General features: G+C 36.1%; 1 protein-coding gene across 8 annotated transcripts in view; it reads right to left on the minus strand.

Annotated features, from left to right (window-relative positions):
• Window positions 1-1,489: 1,489 nt before the first annotated feature.
• Window positions 1,490-18,124, minus strand: part of Klhl13 (kelch like family member 13) — a 227,320-nt gene continuing 210,685 nt past the window's right edge. For all 8 annotated transcript variants that reach the window (XM_060374381.1, XM_060374375.1, XM_060374382.1 and 5 more), the window contains 3 exons: window positions 14,638-15,433; window positions 5,231-5,344; window positions 1,490-3,085 (listed from right to left, as the gene is read on the minus strand). In XM_060374381.1, coding sequence (XP_060230364.1) covers window positions 2,598-3,085; window positions 5,231-5,344; window positions 14,638-15,433 — 1,398 coding nt within the window. In that variant the 3' untranslated portion in view covers window positions 1,490-2,597. The remainder of the gene's footprint in view (window positions 3,086-5,230; window positions 5,345-14,637; window positions 15,434-18,124) is intronic.

Here is an 18,124-nt window from a genome sequence, read left to right on the forward strand (position 1 = left end):
TCTTCCAGCAATATCCAGATGTACCATTTGTGGGAATTTTGTTTCCTTAACTATATTTAACTCAAGAAAGAAGGATGATATTTATGCTGCCAATCTATCCTTCTGGTAAAGAAATAAGATGATACTGTTGTGTTTTGGAATAGCTTTATGGTCTGGGTTCAGTTTGCATTCAAGTGTACGTTATATGCTTGTAGGTTCTTGGTGTACTTGAAGGAGTATTGATAGAATCTTTGCCATTTTTTTCTTCAGGTTCTTAGGTTAAGAATAACTTTTAAGCTGGGCACAGTGGCACACACCTGTAATCACAGCACTCAGGAAGGCAGAAGCAGGCAGATCTCTGTGAGTTCGAGGTCAGCCTGGTCTACAAAGTGAGCAAAGGACAGCCAAGGCAACATAGAGAATCCCTGTCTCAAAAAACAAAACAAAAAAGATGAATAAATCTTTGGTTGGGTGTTGGTAGTACACCTTTTAATCCCAGCACTTGGGAGACAGAGGTAAAGTGGTCTACAGAACAATTTTCAGGATAGCCAAAGCTACGTAAAGAAACCCTGTCTGGAAAAACAAAACAAAAATCGTAGAAGTCATTTTACATGGTTATACCTGAGTGGACAAGATGAATCTTGAGTTGCAGAGAAATTGTCCTCAGAAACATAACTGCCCTTAATCTCAGTAAATTAGTATGCTTCTATCTCCTTGGAATGCTGAGACAGTAAGACCGTTTGAGCCCAGAAACTTTAGGGTCTCCTGAGCAATATATTAAGAAAGACCTTCTCAATATAAAAGAAATGGGATGAGAGGAGGTAGAGGTAGTAGAGAGCTCTGAGTAAGTGTAGTCCTGAGTGAATGCGTAGTCTCAGCACTGACTCAGCCACAACACGAAGGCCTCAAAAGCATGAAAACTGGCAAAGCCTTCTTCCTCTGGCCCAAGTCCATGTGTTTACAACTGGCTAGTTTGTGCAAAAACTAGCAACTGCAATACCCTCCTCTCAGATGTTTGCAGCCTGAGACTGCTAGCCTTTAGACATCTCCTACTAGTCCCTCTGTTTCTGCTGTACGTACATATTGGGATGCAACAGGAGTAAGTTGCCACTTAGTGGCAACACCTCAGCTGGAGCCAGCTTTTCTACACGTCTGCAATTTCTACATCTCCCTCATCACTCTTAGTCAGGGTTTGTGGCACAAGCATTGCAGGTCACAACAAAGAGGGAAGAGAAGGAAAAAGAAAGGAAAGGGAGGTCATGTAACTGCTTTTGTTCTTTACCCAGGCTAAGCAGTAGGGCTGCATAATAGCCAATTAGCATTTTTCACAAATTCTTTCCTCAAAGGCAACAAGCAATGTCTTCATAGTGGGGTAAGGGCTGGCCCAAGTCTTTCTTCTTTGAATAAAAGTCACATACCCTTACTTGTTCAACCTCCTCAGTCTCACCCATCGAAAGATATTTAATAAATGGAAGTCAAACAGAGAATAATGGGATAGCACAAAGCAGAATGACATTAAATGTTTTTTATTGAATAAAAGAAAGGAAAACATGGACATCATACTGCAAAAGCAGCCTCTTGGGTGAAGCTGCTACATTTGGTGCTAAATAACCTCATAAACTGAGAGTACACAGAATACACGAAACAGGTAAGTTACTTCAACAGCAAAGGAGAAGGAATACAGTTCTTTAAGATAAATTTGGTCAAGTGACAAATTTAGTTGCTCAAAATTTCTAGCCCTTATCCACCTAAATTCAGTGTGGTTCTACATATATGCATCAATGCGTGCATACGGAATCCCCATTTTTTATGGAAGCTGCTCTTTAGAAGATTTTTTTAAATTTCACAGGTAATTTGACTTGACACTCAATTTTTAAAAATTGTGTTTGATATAAGTATGTGTATGTTAATATCTGTACACAGTTAAAAAAAAAAAACAATCCTTATAAGCAGAGAGGTCATGGTTTTCTCTCCAAATGAATGTTGGTGAATTTCAGTTATTTCTCCTGTGTGTCTTAGAAACTTGGTGTGTTCTCAATTCACCCACACAGTCAGGTGGGTTGACAGATGTGTCAAAAATACTTTACGAAAAGAGGGAGGTAGCTCATGCAAGTTGGCAACCTTTTGTGTATTGTTTCTTGTTGGAGCAGGCTGCCTCCCTTTGACATCTTACACAGTTAGAGATGAAAGGAAAACTTCTTAATTTTTGAAGCTTAGTGAGAACAGTTGCACATTTACAACTTGTACATTTACAAAAGTTGTACACTGTACAATTACATAATCCACCTTCAACTTGGCTTATAATGTGAGATGACGAATACCTTACACCCAGTACACAGCATTTAAAAGTACTGAAGAAATGTTTTGTAGACAATACTTTTTTTCATGTTAAACAGCTTCTATGAGATATATTTCCAGGATGGTCTGTTACCACTTTATAAACACTCTAGGCCATTACAAACATCACAAGTAACATCAATGTCAATTTTTTTTCCAATATCTGTATCAATTACTGGAGGCTAATTCTAACATATATTCTACTTAAGGAGGGTGGGAAAGAAGATAATCATGACACATTGCAAAGATAGGAATACAGCATTTTAATTGTAAGGATGATGTTAGGGTGCAGAGAGAGGAGACTCTCTAGAAGGTGATGGGGTGGTTTCTTCAGGTGGAAAAACTGTAAGTGTACAAGCTCGAATACCACCAAGGGACTCTGGGAGATCAAAAACCTTATGCCATTCATCTTTCTCTGGATCATATTTCTGCACGATCTCAACCATACAGCGATTATTCCATGAATATCCACCAACCACATAGATTTTATTCTCAAAGACAGCGACCCCAACATCACTCTGCCCTCTTAACATGGCAGCAATTGGGGTCCACTGGTCAAGGATAGGTGAATAGTATTCACAGCTCAGGACATCATCATAATCACTGGTTCCCCGGAAATGGTTACCACCAATGACATAGAGCCGGTCTCCCACTGTACACATGCAATGTAGGCCTCGGACAGTGGTCATTGGTGCCTTCTGGGTCCACTTGTCAGTATCAGGGTCAAAGCACATGAGTTCCTTTTGGAAAGTATCATGGGTAATTCCTCCTAAAGAACCAAAGTAATAGGGATGAGGCAAAAAGATTATAAAACTGTAAAAGTTAAGACTTTTTCATAGATAATTAACTTTTAGCTACATTTTATGGCAGATTATATATTACAAAGAGTAAATTTATAAGTGCCACTCTATATTCTTTAACAAAAAAGTAAAGAAAATATCCTGTTCAACTATTTAAAGCAAGTGAAAATGGTCTTGTATTATTACAACAACTTTCTCAAATGAAGATCCATCATATTTAAGGAGCTTCAGTCGATGGAAATACATTTTGGCCAGAAGTAAATTTGAACTACAAAACATCAGTCTGTTGTGACAGTTTAGGGAGTAGGATATGGGTGTTGAGCACTGGGCTAGAACACTTCAAATTCTACCCATTAGTTTCTTTGCTAAATCAGAATGCCCATTCTCACTAATATATTAGGGTTATGATTACAAAACAAGATATTTTTAAAAAAATGCTGAAAGTGTCATGCCAGTAACACACAAAACAGAAAGATTATGGAAAATTGCTGGTTTTATAGAGTTTGGGGTGAGGAGGAAGAAGGTGACATCTTCTATCTGTTTTGCAAAGCTAAGGAATTGGAATTTTGTACATAATGGGAATTTTATATATGTAGCAGTTGGTCGTTGGTATATTAGGTCAAATTACCTATAACTTGAAAATAACTAGAACACATATAATCCAACCTATGTAAGAAAGGTATCAGACTCTATCTTCATCAGACAAAAGACAGACCTAAGCTAATTATCGAAAGGCCAGATAACAATCAATGAAGCATAATTTTCTATGCTTTAAATCCCTAACAGAAAGTAAAGCACCGTGTTTTGGTCATGAAATTGGCTTGGTTCCTAGCCTGAAATCAATGTGGAAGATTGCAATATAAGCCAGTTATGTCAAAGTGCTGCTAAAATCATTCAAATGTCTGTTTTTCCCCCAGAGAACTGGGAGCTCTTGTTCGAGTAGTAGAGCATATCAACACATGAAACAGTAGGTGATACAATATGATTTCCGTTATGGCTCTGTCAATATAAGATTCCCCATGGCAAATCATAAAGTGAACCCTAGAAGCCTGCCAATCACATGCTACACAGCCTTTCAATGATCCTTCTTGACTATAGATATCATAAGACAGCACTCTGTGACTCGCCATCCCCTTAACAACTTTGCTCTCTAATAATGTAACTGCTTGCCTGGTATTGGTAGGCCTCCAACTGCAGGGAGGAGGCTGTAAGAGGCAGACTGAACTAGAGAAGAAAGAAAAGAAACATATAGATAGAGAGAGCGATAAATAGAGAGAAGGAAAGGAAGAAGAAAAGAAGGAAAGAAAGAAGGAAAGAGAGAGAGAAAGGAAGGAAGGAAGAAAGGGAGGGAGAGAAGGAGAGAGAGAGAGGGAGGTAAGGAAGTAGGGAAGGAAAAGGAGGGAGGTGGGGGAGAGGAAGGAGGTGGGAACAAAGAAACAAAATTGCCTAAAAAATTAAATGTCAATATCAAAGATGATCATTATGTTAAATTCTACATAATGTTAAATTCTACATAGATTCTGAATTCTACAAAAGGGCAATTCAAATTTTTGAGAATGAAAGGTATTTGAATACAGAATAAACTTGAGCCATTTTAGATTTTTTATAAAAAATAGCTCTACCTATAATAGTACCACAGTAGAAACCCCATTATAATACTAAAATAATACTATATGCATGCATATGTATGTACATATACATATATAGTATCTAATAGGTTACACTTAAAGAGAATATTATGTATGTTTTATGCATAACAGAGTTTCTATATTATATAATGAAATATTTCCTAATATGGGCATAGCCAAATTTTAAGTCAAACAAATTATTACTATGCATTGAGATTTACTTTAAAAATGAACTGGAGGATCTAAATGCTTTCCTGTTTCTTATGAATTATACATCTATAGCTGAATCGGTTTGGTGCTAGCTTATAAACTTACAGAATACTCAAGGCATTTACATCCAAATGTACACACAAAAGTCCTCCTAAAATATAAATGTGTTTTACTATTATTTTCCAGAAATTGGCATTATTACTGGCACTAAATGAGAATATCATATAATTAAAATAATAAACATTATTATGGTGTAGTCACAGGACAATTGTCTACCTGATATATACATCACTCCTCCATACACAGTTCCAGCATGGCCATAGTGAGGCTCATTCATTTTGGCAACATAGGTCCATTCATTTGTTCTTGGATTGTAACATTCTACAGTAGCTGTTTAAAAAAAAGAAATACAATGATTTTTAATCTCAAATTTTATTTTATTTTTAGAGTAATAATAATAATATATTAATCTCAGAAAATGCATAAATCAATGTAAGAGACCCCAGAGGGGCTTCTATCAAAATTTTAAGACAACATGAAGCATTAAGAAATGTTATATTAGGATAGATGATGTAAATGAATATCTAATATATTATACAACTTTAAAAATGGCTAAGGATTTTTCTCAGTCATTTGTTTATCACTTTTTAATTTGACATTTCTTTGCTTTAAAAATGCAGGAAAAGAAAAATAATCACAATGAAGGAATTACACATTAATTCTGAGTACTTACTTTGACATAGTGTACAGGAAGGAATATCACTTTATGCAAAACAAATTTTATAGTTAAACTTGAGGGTATAATCTTTGACTGATTTATTCCCTACACATTTGACTATGGTAACTGCTGCAACAAACACTACTACTCTTAACCAAAGGATGATTGGCAATAATGCATTAAGTTCTTTATTAAGTGTACTTCATATAGGTAATCAATTTGTTATCTTCAACGTAAAGTATTTTGGACAAGTGACCTCAATTATTTAAGTATCTTTTAATCTATCAGTTGTTGGAAACCACAAGATCAGAACAATAGCATTCCAAAAAGATAGAAAACATTTCTTTTAACACTTAAAGAAATGCTCAACATCCTTAGTCATCAGAGAAATGCAAATCAAAATGACCCTGAGATTTCATCTTCCACCCATCAGAATGGCTAAGATGAAAAACTTAATGACAATACATTCTGGAGAGAATTTGAAGAAAGGGGAACCCTCCTCCATTGCTGGTGGGAATGTAAACTTGTACAACCACTTTGGAATTCAATCTGGAGCTTTCTCAGACAAGTAGGAATAGCATTTCCTCAAGATCTAGATACACCACGCCTGGGGATATATCCAAAATTGTTCAAGTACACCACAAGGAAATTCCCTCAACCATGTTCACAGCAGCTTTATTTTTAATATCCAGAACCTGGAAATAACCCAGATGTCCCTCAACTGAGGAAAGGATACAGATATTGTGGTACATTTACACAGTGGAATACTACTCAGCAATTAAAATCAAGGAAATCATGAAATTTGCAGGCAAATTGTGGGGTCTTGAAAATATCATCCTGACTGAGGTATCCCAAAAGCAGAAAGACACACACAGTGTATATTCATTTATAAGTGGATTTTAGACATATAATATAGGATAAACATACTAAAATCTGTACACCTAAGGAAGCTAATCAAGAAGGTTGACTCTGGGTAAGATGATCAATCCTCATTCAGAAAGGCAAACAGGACAGACATTGGAAGAGGGAGAAAACAGGAAACAGGACAGGCGTTTACCACAGAGGACCCATAGAAAGACTCTACCCAGCAGTGTATCAAAGCAGATGCTGAGACTCAGAACCAAACTCTGGGTACAATGCAGGGAATCTTATCAAAGAAGGTTGAGATAGAAAGACCTGGTGGGGTCAAGCGCTCCACAAGGAGAGCAACAGAACCAAAAAAATCTGGGCCCAGAGGTCTTTTCTGAGACTGATTCTTCAAACAAGGACCAGTCATGGATATAATCTAGAACCCTGGCTCAGATGTAGCTTATGGCACCTCAGTGTCCAAGTTGTACCCTAGTAAGGGGAACAGGGACTGTCTCTGACATGAACTCAGTGGCTGGTTCTTTGATCACTTCCTCCTGAGGGGGGAACAGCCTTACCAGGCCACAGAGGAAGACAATGCAGTCAGTCCTGATGAGGCCTGATAGGCTAGAGTCAAATGGAAGGGAAGGAGGACCTCCCCTATCAGTGGTCTTGGAGAGGGCATTGGAGGAGATGAGGGAGGGAGGGTGGGTTTGGAAGGAAATGAGGGAGGGGGCTATAGCTGGGATGCAAAATGAATAAACTAATTAATATTAAAAACTTAAAATTAAAAAAAGAAATCATTTCTTTTTACAAGGAAAGAAATAGGGATGTTCTGAGGAACGGTAGGAGACATGGAATCCATATGGACTTGAAAGGTTCGGATTATTTACTGCAAAAGCTAATCCAGTTCTTTGTTTACCTCAACCCTGTCTTTTCTTTTCAACTGCCAAAACCGTAATACTATGTAGGGAAGCAGAGCACCAACACCAAAATAAAATTTTTTTCAGTAGCTTTGCATCAAGCCTTATGATATGGTTTCTACTTTATGATATAGTTCTAGGCAGGACATAAAGCAGAAAATATAAAGTTTAGCTGCTTCAAGCCAAATGCAATCCTAACTGAGGAGTAAACCTTTGAAGCATATTTTCTACTTAATAATCATTGGTAAATTTGGAAATAAAGAAACAATTTTGTTTTCAGTTCTGTATACTAATTTCATTTCTTCCATCAATTCACTTGTACAAAATACTTTTGTTCCTCCTGTCATCACCATATGTTAGCACTCTCACATCCTTCTAGTGTTTTCCTTTTCCACTTACTTTATGTTTAATTTTTGTTTTTTATTTCAAAATCTTTCACTACTTTCATTCTGATCTATTCTCTTGATGTCCTCTATGAGGCTCTGAAGACTTTTTAAAAGTTTTTAATGGGCACATGCATATTTAGAGCATACAATATGACATTTTGATGTGAGTATATATATATATATGATAGACAAGTCAGTATAATTAATTTATCTGTCATCTCAAGTACATTTCTTTTATTTTGTAACACCGTTTAAAATACTCAATTCTATTTGCTTTTACCATGACAATCACCTGCCAAGCAAAAAACAGAGTGCACACTATTTGCACTTTCCCCCTTCCATATCTCTTACACATACGTAGAGGGACTTAGTGCACTGAGTGACATGTAATATTGGAAAAGTAATAAATAGACAAATTTTCTATGAGAAAGTAATCTACTCTCACATTCTAACAGAAAAAGGATTAGAAAAAATTCTTCCAGGTATCATCTTCTCCACCTAGTTCAAGCCAAAAGGAGACCTGACTGGCTATATGCTTATCTTAATTTAACATTTTTCCATGAACTTTGAAATTTCTACATTATAACTAATACACTTGTCTGAATGCAGTTTCCATTATTTTCATTTTATTCTTTTAATGGTATAGTTAAAAATTTAATAGGTAATAGCTATGGTTGTTAATATTTCCCTGTATGAACAGATAATGCTGTACCACTGTGAGTATGTTAATTGCATTTTTTAATGGGGGTTATAAGATCCATTCATAGTTTCTTGGTGTAAGATGGAAATTCACCTCAGCAATTATATGATAGCTTATCAACCCTAAACGGACCTTTTCCCAGCTGAGTCATCAATCTCTTTTAACAGTTTTCAGTTCCTTTAGCTTTACTGTTAACCTTTAAAGTTACTCTGTGTGCAACTATTTTTATTAGAAAAAAAATCAATAGCATTCATTATGAAAATAAAATGCAGCAGATTCAAATCTTATGTGTATGTTCTTGTTTCCATCTTTCACATTTATGCAATAAATACATATTGTTGTCAAAAAGACTGAGAAGCAAAGATAGCTCAAGGATCTTGAGCACTGAGGTGATGCTTATAACCCTGAGTGCCAGAGATAATGCAGGGTGATGTCAGCAAACTTCAGATCATGAGAAATCCAGACCCCTGTCATTTCTCTATGGCCTAAAATATAGCAAGATGAATGGATTTACATTTTTGTAAAGGTTGGAAAAAATCAACCAAAGGACTATTTTGTAACACAGAAATTATATGAAATTACAATCTAGTAGTCATAAAGTTTTATTGGAACTGAGATTCAATTATTTGTTTATTGACTATCTACAACTGCTATTGCTCTACAAGAGTAGGGCTCATTAGTTGTGACAAAGAATAAATTCCTCAACAAAAGGGAACATGACAAGATGAGGCAGCATACTCTTCTTGTCACTTAAGTATGTTATAACTGGAACTCAAAGAGGGTGCTAGTTAGGGTCAGAAAATGCAAAGTCTCTTAATTTTAGCTTGGACAATGATTCTTTCTGGCATGAAGTCTTGAAATCAAGAAATTCTTTTTTTTTCCTTTTTTAATTTTAATTTTTATTTTTTGGATTTTTTTGAATGAGTAAATTCTTTTTTATTAAATTTTTATTTTTTATGTTAATTATAGTTTGTGTACTTTGTCACAGCTGTAGCCCCTTTCTTCATTTTCTCTCAATCCCAGCCTCCCTCCCTCATCATATCCCATGCCCCTCCCAAAGTCCACTGATAGGGGAGGTCTTCCTCCTCTTCCATCAGACCCTAGCCTAACAGTTCTCATCAGGACTGGCTGCATTGTCCTCCTCTGTGGCCTGGCAATGCTGCTTCCTCCTCATGGGGAAGTGATCAAAGAGCCAACCACTGAGTTCCCCTGTTACCCTTACTAGGGAACCCACTTGGATACTGGGCTATATTTGATCAGGGGTTCTAGGTTATATCCATGATTGGCCCTTCGTTGGAGTAAACACCTAAAATCTGTACACCTAAATAAGCTAAGAAGGAAGGAGGACCCTGGATAAGATGATCAATCCTCATTCAAAAAGACAAATGGGATTGACATTGGAAGAAGGAGAAAACAAGAAAAAGGACAGAGCCTACCACAGAGAGCCTCTGAAAGACTTCACCAAGCAATGTATCAAAGTAGATGCTGAGATTCATAACCAAACATTGGGCAGAATGCAGGGAATCTAATGAAAGAAGGGGGAGATAGGAAGACCTTCAGAGGACAGGAACTCCACAAGGAGAGCAACAGAACCAAAAAATCTGGGCACGGGGTCTTTACTAAATTTTTGTGTTTTTTTAATATTAATTACAGTTTATTCACTTTGTGTCCCAGCTATAGCCCCCTCCCTCATTTCCTCCCAGTCTCACTCTCCCTCCGTCATGTCCTCCTAAGACCCTCTCCAAGTCCACTGATAGGGGAGGTGCTCTTCAGAAAAGATCCCTGGGCCCAGAATTTTTGGTTCTGTTGCTCTCCTGTGGAGCTCCTTACCCTACCAGGTCTTTCTATCTCTCCCTTCTTTTCTTTCATAAGATTCCTTGCACTCTACCAAAAGATTGGTTATGAGTCTCAGCATCTGCTTTGATACCCTGCTGGGTGAGGCCCTCTATGGTAGGCTCCCTGTTTTCTCCCTCTTCCGAAGTCCACCCTTTTGCCATTCTGAGTGAGGATTGATCATCCTACCCAGGGTTCTCCTTCTTCCTTAGCTTCTTTAGATTTTAGTATGTTTATCCTATATTATATGTCTAAAATCCACTAATAAGTGAGTATATACTGTGTGTGTCTTTCTGCTTCTGGGTTACCTCAGTCAGGATGATCTTTTCAAGATCCCACCATTTGCCTGCAAATTTCAAGATTGCCTTGTTTTTATTTACTGAGTAGTATTCTATTGTGAAAATGTACCACAATTACTATATCCTTTCCTCGGTTGAGGGACATCTGGATTGTTTCCAGGTTCTGGCTATTACAAATAAAGCTGCTACAAACATGGTTGAGCAAATGTCCTTGTATACTTGACCATGTTTGGAATATATGACTAGGAGTGGTAAAGATGCATCTTGAGGAAGCGCTATTCCTACTTCTCTGAGAAAGCACCAGATTGATTTCCAAAATGGTTGCACAAGTTTACATTCCCACCAGCAGGAGGAGGGTTTCCCTTTCTCCACAACCTCTCCAGCATGTGTTGTCAGAAGAGTTTTTTATCTCAGCCATCCTGATGGGTTTAAGGTGAAATCTCAGGGTCATTTTGATTTACATTTCTCTGATGACTAAGGATGATGAACATTTAAGTATTTCTCTGCTCTTTGATATTCCTCTATTTAGAATTCTCTGTTTAGCTCTGTACCCCATTTTTAAATTGGATTACTTGATTTATTACTGTTTAACTTTTTGAGTTCTTTATCTATTCTGGATATTACCCCTCTGCCAGTTATAGGGTTGGTGAAGATCCTTTCCCAATCTGGAAGCTGTCATTTTGTTCTGTTGACAATGTCTTTTGCTTTACAAAAGCTTTTCAGTTTCATGAGGTCCCATTTATTGATTGTTGCTCTTAGAGCCTGTGCTGTTGGTGTTCTGTTCAGGAAGTTGTCTCCTGTGCCAATGCATTAAAGGCTCTTCCCTACTTTTCCTTCTAACAGATTTAATGTGTTTGGTTTTATGTTGAGGTCTTTGATCCACTTAGACTTTACTTTTGTGCAGGGTGATAAATATGGATCTATTTGCATTTTTCTACATGTATACATCCTGTATTCCAGCACCATTTGTTATAGATGCAACAAATGATGCTGGTCTAACTGGAATCAAGACTTGCAATCTATATGCATTAAGCATGTCAAACTTGTAATTTAAAATTTTTCCATATATTGTACTTTTAACTATTTAGAAAAACATATTTGACAGTTATGTCAACTGGGAAATATGCATTTCCTACATAACTCTATGAATTGTTTTATAGTTTTATTGTTTATAACAATGGGAGTTCTCTCTCTCTGTCTTTCAAGACATAGTTTCTCTGTGTATCCCAAGTTGTCCTGGAATTTGCTCTGTAGATTAGGCTGGCCTTGTACTCAGGGATCCACTTGTCTCTGCCTGAGATTAAAGGTGTGTACTATCACATCCAGCTAAGGAAGATCTCTTAAAATGGGATGGGCTGTAATAAAGTGAACTATAATTATAATTAGGGCAGCTTTGCCACATGGAGACTTAGTATCTGTACTGCAAAAAGAAAAATGGTTGTAAAAATGCAGTTTGTGAAATAAGATTAAATCAATAGCATCTCAGGCAGATTTTAAATATTATATAATTAAATAAAAGAGAATATTTTAAAGTAATTATCTACCCTTAGGTTGACCTTTGTAAAACACTTTTAATGTCAGTGTTTCCCTATGTGGCCCATATTGGCTTTTAACTCTGGATCCTCCTGAGCCTTTCAAGTGCAATGAATTACAGTGAGTGCCACTAGGCCTAGTGATATTCTAGTAGTGTCAATAGGCTCATTTTAAAGTGGAGTATAGTTATATATTTTCTCCCTCTGCTTATTTCCTCCAACCTATCCTATATATAACATCTTGCTCTGAGATTTATGGCCTCTATTTTTCATTGTTCTTGTATGTTTGTGTGTGTTTATATACATATTTATAAATGTATAAATACAACCTTCTATAATTAGAGGTACATATCATATTTAACGTAGTCTATTACTATGCTATTTCCCAAAAGCATTCACTTATTTCTTGTGCCAATTCAGGAACAAAATAGGAGAAACACAGAACACCAGGATGCATGAAAAAATAGGAAGCTTCTAGCTTCTTAGTTTTATGTAATGATTCTATTTGGCTTAAAGAGTATAATTCCCAAAAAAGCAATACTCCTAATTAATATTAGGGACAAGTCAATGAAACTTAAGTCACCGCATATTCACAGGGATGTTCACATTAACAAGCAAGCACTAAGAAAGAGACTCATCTTATGTGAGAATAGACATTTCAACATGATAACTAACTACTAGGGCTAGCTATCTAGAATTCTATCAATTCTTGAAGACTATTTTTAAGGCAGTTAGCTTCCCAATAAACCATAAAATCATCACTTGTACTTTCTAGACATTCTCACATATCATATGTTTAAAATAATATAATAACTTGAAGATAATGATTGTGTTTAAACTAAGGAGACCTGAAATGACAATTCTACACTAAGAGCATGGTGTCTCATGCTTAAAAAAATGATTACAAAATAAAAAGAAGAATATAATCATATTAGAAATCAGAAGTTTCACAGTTTTAGCAATGGACCTATATATGAATTCAGTCCTGATGGAACTTGATATATTGGGATGAGTAGGTAGGGGGGGCTCCCATTTTCTAAGGGGTGTGGAGATATAAGGAAAAGGAAGGGAGGTTAGGACTGGGAGGAGAGGAAGGAGGGGCTATGAGTGGAATGTAAAGTGAATAAATAAATTAATTTTAAAAGTAGAAAAAAAAATCTGACTAATGAAATAAGTTGGGAAACCTATGTAGTTAATGACCATGCCATTTATCTCCCCAAAGCTACAAAGCTTGATTCTGGAAAAATTATAAAAACTCCCAAGAGAAATCAGATAGAAAAGATCAGCAAAATTAAGGTCATGTATCTAACAAGAAAGTACTCTATACAAAGGAAAGTATAAATGATGAGAGTCATTCTTTCCTCAAATAAATGACTTGATCTAAAAACCAAAATGTCTATTTTATTTCTTACAATACTTGGGAAAAATATTCTGAGAAGTATTCCAAACTTATTTAAAGTCATGACAGATGAGATGGAGCTTGGGATACTAGTCACCTCAAGGACTCTATATAGAATAAAAGAACTAAATTAAGGCCAGAAACTCGGGTATAGTAGCACAGTACTTGTTTACCACATATAATTCTCTGAGTTTGAGATTCCATACAGGAACAGCAAAAAACAACTAACAAATAAAACCACCAAAAACCTCAAACCACCAAAGACTATTTCTGGACACTTTTCAAAAAACATGTATTATTGGCAATTTCAAAAAAGATCGAACAACAATAGTGGCAACAGATATAAAATGCAGTATACCTGGCATTCGTTATAGAAAAAAATTATATTATTCATTTTGATTTAAACTAAGAAAAATACACCTTATGGGACTAATTTATATAGTCAAAATATTTCTGTTAAAATACACGTGTGACCAGTATAAATGGTGAGATCTATCTGATGTTTCAGTAAGAGAGTGATTTTGAAAATAGTCACAGATCTTAATTATCATAGTTAATAAACTTTGCCAAATACTAAGTGAACTGTGTACATTTACTCTGAGAAGAATATTATTTTACTATGTGCTCTCTGCTAGGTATCAATTCCAGAAATGAAGCTCGTGGGGTTTTAAAAGTGGAGAATGATGAATTATGCCAAACTTCTGCCAAGACTTATAGCATATAAATTAATTGAACACACATTCTGATTGACCTTTCAATATTAAGTATATATCTACATCAATCAGTCAGTCAATGAATCTGTCTGTCTGTCTGTTACATAGTTGTTGCAATACAGCAGACTATATATTAGATGAAATCTGTACCTTAGCCAATAATATGTTCAGAAATAAAACATACAGATGATCTTTTCTATTTTCTTAGGAAAATAGCCTACAAATGAAACCCTAGGTGTATTTTTGTCTTTAAACTACTAGAACTCTTTGTTATCAAAACAAATTCCTGGGTAGAAAAAAAAAAAGGATTCTATGTATAAGTACACAGACTTACGCAATTCTCCAGCTGCATTTCTGCCACCAACTGCATACAGATATCCTTTGAGGGCACTTAGGTGGAAGAAGGTGCGCTTTTCATTTAAAGATGCAACTTGTATCCATTTGTTGTATCGAGGATCAAATCTAAACACTGTATCGACAGCTGTTTTTCCTTTTGTGTCATAATTACTCTGCCCACCAACGACATAGAGAAAATTTCCAATGACAGCAATGCCATGCTGGTATCTTGGGGCATCCATGGGAGCTAGAGATTTCCACTCATGGGTCTTTTCATCATACATGCGTAATTCCTTACTGACAACAAGCTGCTGCCTCAGGACTCCTCCAAGTGTAACCAAATGAGTGGTGTCAGACCGAATGGCAGTCCTGTCTGACTGCATAACTGGCTGCATGAATGGCATCATTTGGTAATTGCTGGCTTCCAGAAGCAAATTGACACAAGTATTGTCAGTTCTCATGAAATCCACAGTTTGCACGTAATTAATGAGCTCCTGTGGTGTCATCAGTGGAAATCGTATGTTCTTCATTAATTTTGCAGCAAAGTCCATTCTAGGTTCCTCCACACTAAGCCAGCGACAGGTAGCTTTGAAGAGCTCAAGTTCAGTGCAGCGCTTAAGGCTGTTACTGGAAAGCACAAAGACAAGACGCTCAAAAGGGAGTTTCAGGAACTCTCCAGTGCTCAGCAATGCAGGAAAATTCTTTAAAACGAAGGTGTTCACATATTTATCCACTTCAGTCAGATGGTAGGTGTTGGCGATCCGTCCAACTTCAACACAATTATCCAAAGTTACCTAGGAATCCAATAAGAAATTAAGACATGCCTCTTTTCTGGACATCTACATTTGATAACAGAAACCCTTTCTTCAGAGTAAAGATGTTTTATGAAGTCCATATAGATGCAAATAAAGATTCTTATTTAAGTTTATAAATATGTAAAAAGGATGCAAACAATCTTCACCTGATTTAGCAAAAAGTTGACAAACAAAAAGATCTGTTACACAACAGACACAACATTTCAGTTAACTATGTCCAAAAGAATTAAGTTTTTCTTCCTCAAAAAATGATCCAACTTACAAATAGTGATGAAATTATTGCTAGATGGAAATTTCAGAAATTTAGAAAAATCATGTGTTATTCAGTTATAGTCAAGTCAATTTCTTCCTCTTGGTTGTTCAAAGTAGCACACATAATTAGCAGGTCACAAAACAGGAAAAAAAATGTCGACTATCCAATTCTTTGACTTCCATTTTATGTAGAGGTATCATTTATTACTATCTTTCATATTGATTCTTTTCAACTTTGGTGTTCACAATAAATGAGTTAATAGCATAGCTACTTCTAAGACAAAATTATTTTACACATATATTTATCCAGAAATATAAGCTAGAGAATTTGTTCAGGACAGAAGAGATATATCTATATTAAAATTCATGCAGGGTGAGTTTGGGGGAATCTATTGTTAGTACCATGGCAGTGTAACTATCCTTAGTTATTCTGTTAGAACCAACACACTCTAGCACTGCTGGAGTCCAAATGAGCCCTCAATAATATTCCCAGCGCAGACTGAAATATGCCTCAAAGTCAAAATCAAGCAAACGGGAGAAGTGATAAAAGTGGTCATTACCCAGAACTGTCTTTTTTTTAATGTTCTAATAACTGACATGTCAAAATGAAAAACAGGAAAATAAATAATGTCAGCAATCATAATTCAAGAAACAAACCATAAAACAAGCACACCAAATAAAAATTTTCATGTGTGTATCTAACACAAAGACAGGAAAAAAGCTCACATGTGTCTCTGTGTGTTTTTAACTATTGTCACAGTGTATGCCCAATATGTAACAAAAAAATTCATCAATGTACTTTTAGCCTCATGACTATAATGTTAATAGGTGTGTTACATGGGTAAGAAAAAACTAGATAATCCTGTTGATGTTTCAGTTGAAGGATGAAATAAAGGGCTTGAGATGTAGCTCAGTAGTAGGCTGCTTGCCTAGAATTTGTAAAGTTGTAAGTTCTATTCCATCTCTAGTCCAAAAAACAAAAAAATGTAAAATCACTACTCCTTTGCATAAATAGCAACCCAATTAGATATTATAATACTGAAAACTCTAAAATTATCCCACAGATATTTTCATAGATATATTTCTCAAAAGAATTTGTGCATTTTAATAACTTATTTTTAATAATTAAAATCTGTTGGTACTCAGTTTCATACATGTACATTTCCAAATTCTTGTCACCCCTATTCACCCCTGTTTTCTTTCCACAAATCTTTTTGTGGCTCATGGGGTTTAACAAGGTCTGGGTTTTACTAGGGTCTTCTGTGTGAACATCAGCAGTGGGTAGAAAATGGATTGGCAATGTTTCCCCTCAGAAAACTGATTTGCTTATTATAAAAATCATCAAAATGTCTAAGTGTTTATTTTATTTGGTAGCTATATATTTAAAACACCAAAAATAAACTAACACAAAACAAGAAAAATAAATCCTAGTCCTTTAGAAATGCACAGTTTAACAATACCAATACTTTTGATTTCTAACAAAATATATTTTATTCATACTTTAGAAGTGACAGGTTGGTGTGTCACAAAAATCTTCAGTTGCATTGAGTAAAGCTATAGTCCACCCAAATGGCACTAGATGAAGGTGTTGCTATTTAGGGTAATGAATCTGCTTCCCAAGACATAAGAAGTGAAAGTATTATCAGGTATCTTCAGGACTGGCTGCAAAGCCCTCCTCTGTGGCCTAACAGGACTGCTCCTCCCTTCGGGGGTGGGGAGACCAAACAGCCAGTCATTGAGTTCCTGTTAGAAATAGTCCTTGTTCCCCTCACTTTGGGAAACCAATTGCTTACTGAGCTACCACAGGTTACATCTGAGTGGAGGTTCTAGGTTATAACCATACATGGTCCTTGGTTGAATGTCAGTCTTAGAAAAGACCCTGTGCCCAGATATATTTGGTCCTTGTGGAGCTCCTATCCTTTCCCCAACAGACTAACTCCCCTTCTTTCTTATGATTCCCTGTACTCTGCCAAAGGTTTGGTCATGAGTCTTTGTTTGAAAACAATGAATGGGGAAGAGGTGCCCCCTATCAGTGGACTTGGAAAGGGGCACGGTGGAGATGAGGGAGGGAGGGAGGGAGTGGGAAGGAATGAGGGATCGGGACACGGCTGGGATACAGAGTTAATAAAATGTAACTGATAAAAAAATAATAATAATAAAATAAAATAAATAAAGAAAGAAAGAAAATAGAAAAAAAAAGAAGTGAAAGTAATTTGTGCTTTTAAAAATGTTTACTTGTAGCCAGGTGCAGTGGTACATGCTTTTAATTCCAGTACTTGGAAAGGGAGAGATAGGCCAATCTCTGAGAGTTTGAGACCAGCCTGGGCTACAAAGTGAGTTCCAGGACAACCAAGGCTACACACAGAGAAAAGCTGTTTCGAAAAAAAAAAAATTACTTGTAAGGATAAGTAAAAATTA

The sequence above is a fragment of the Meriones unguiculatus genome, chromosome X, assembly GCF_030254825.1.
Source record: "Meriones unguiculatus strain TT.TT164.6M chromosome X, Bangor_MerUng_6.1, whole genome shotgun sequence".
In the NCBI taxonomy this organism is placed as follows: Eukaryota; Metazoa; Chordata; class Mammalia; order Rodentia; family Muridae; genus Meriones; species Meriones unguiculatus.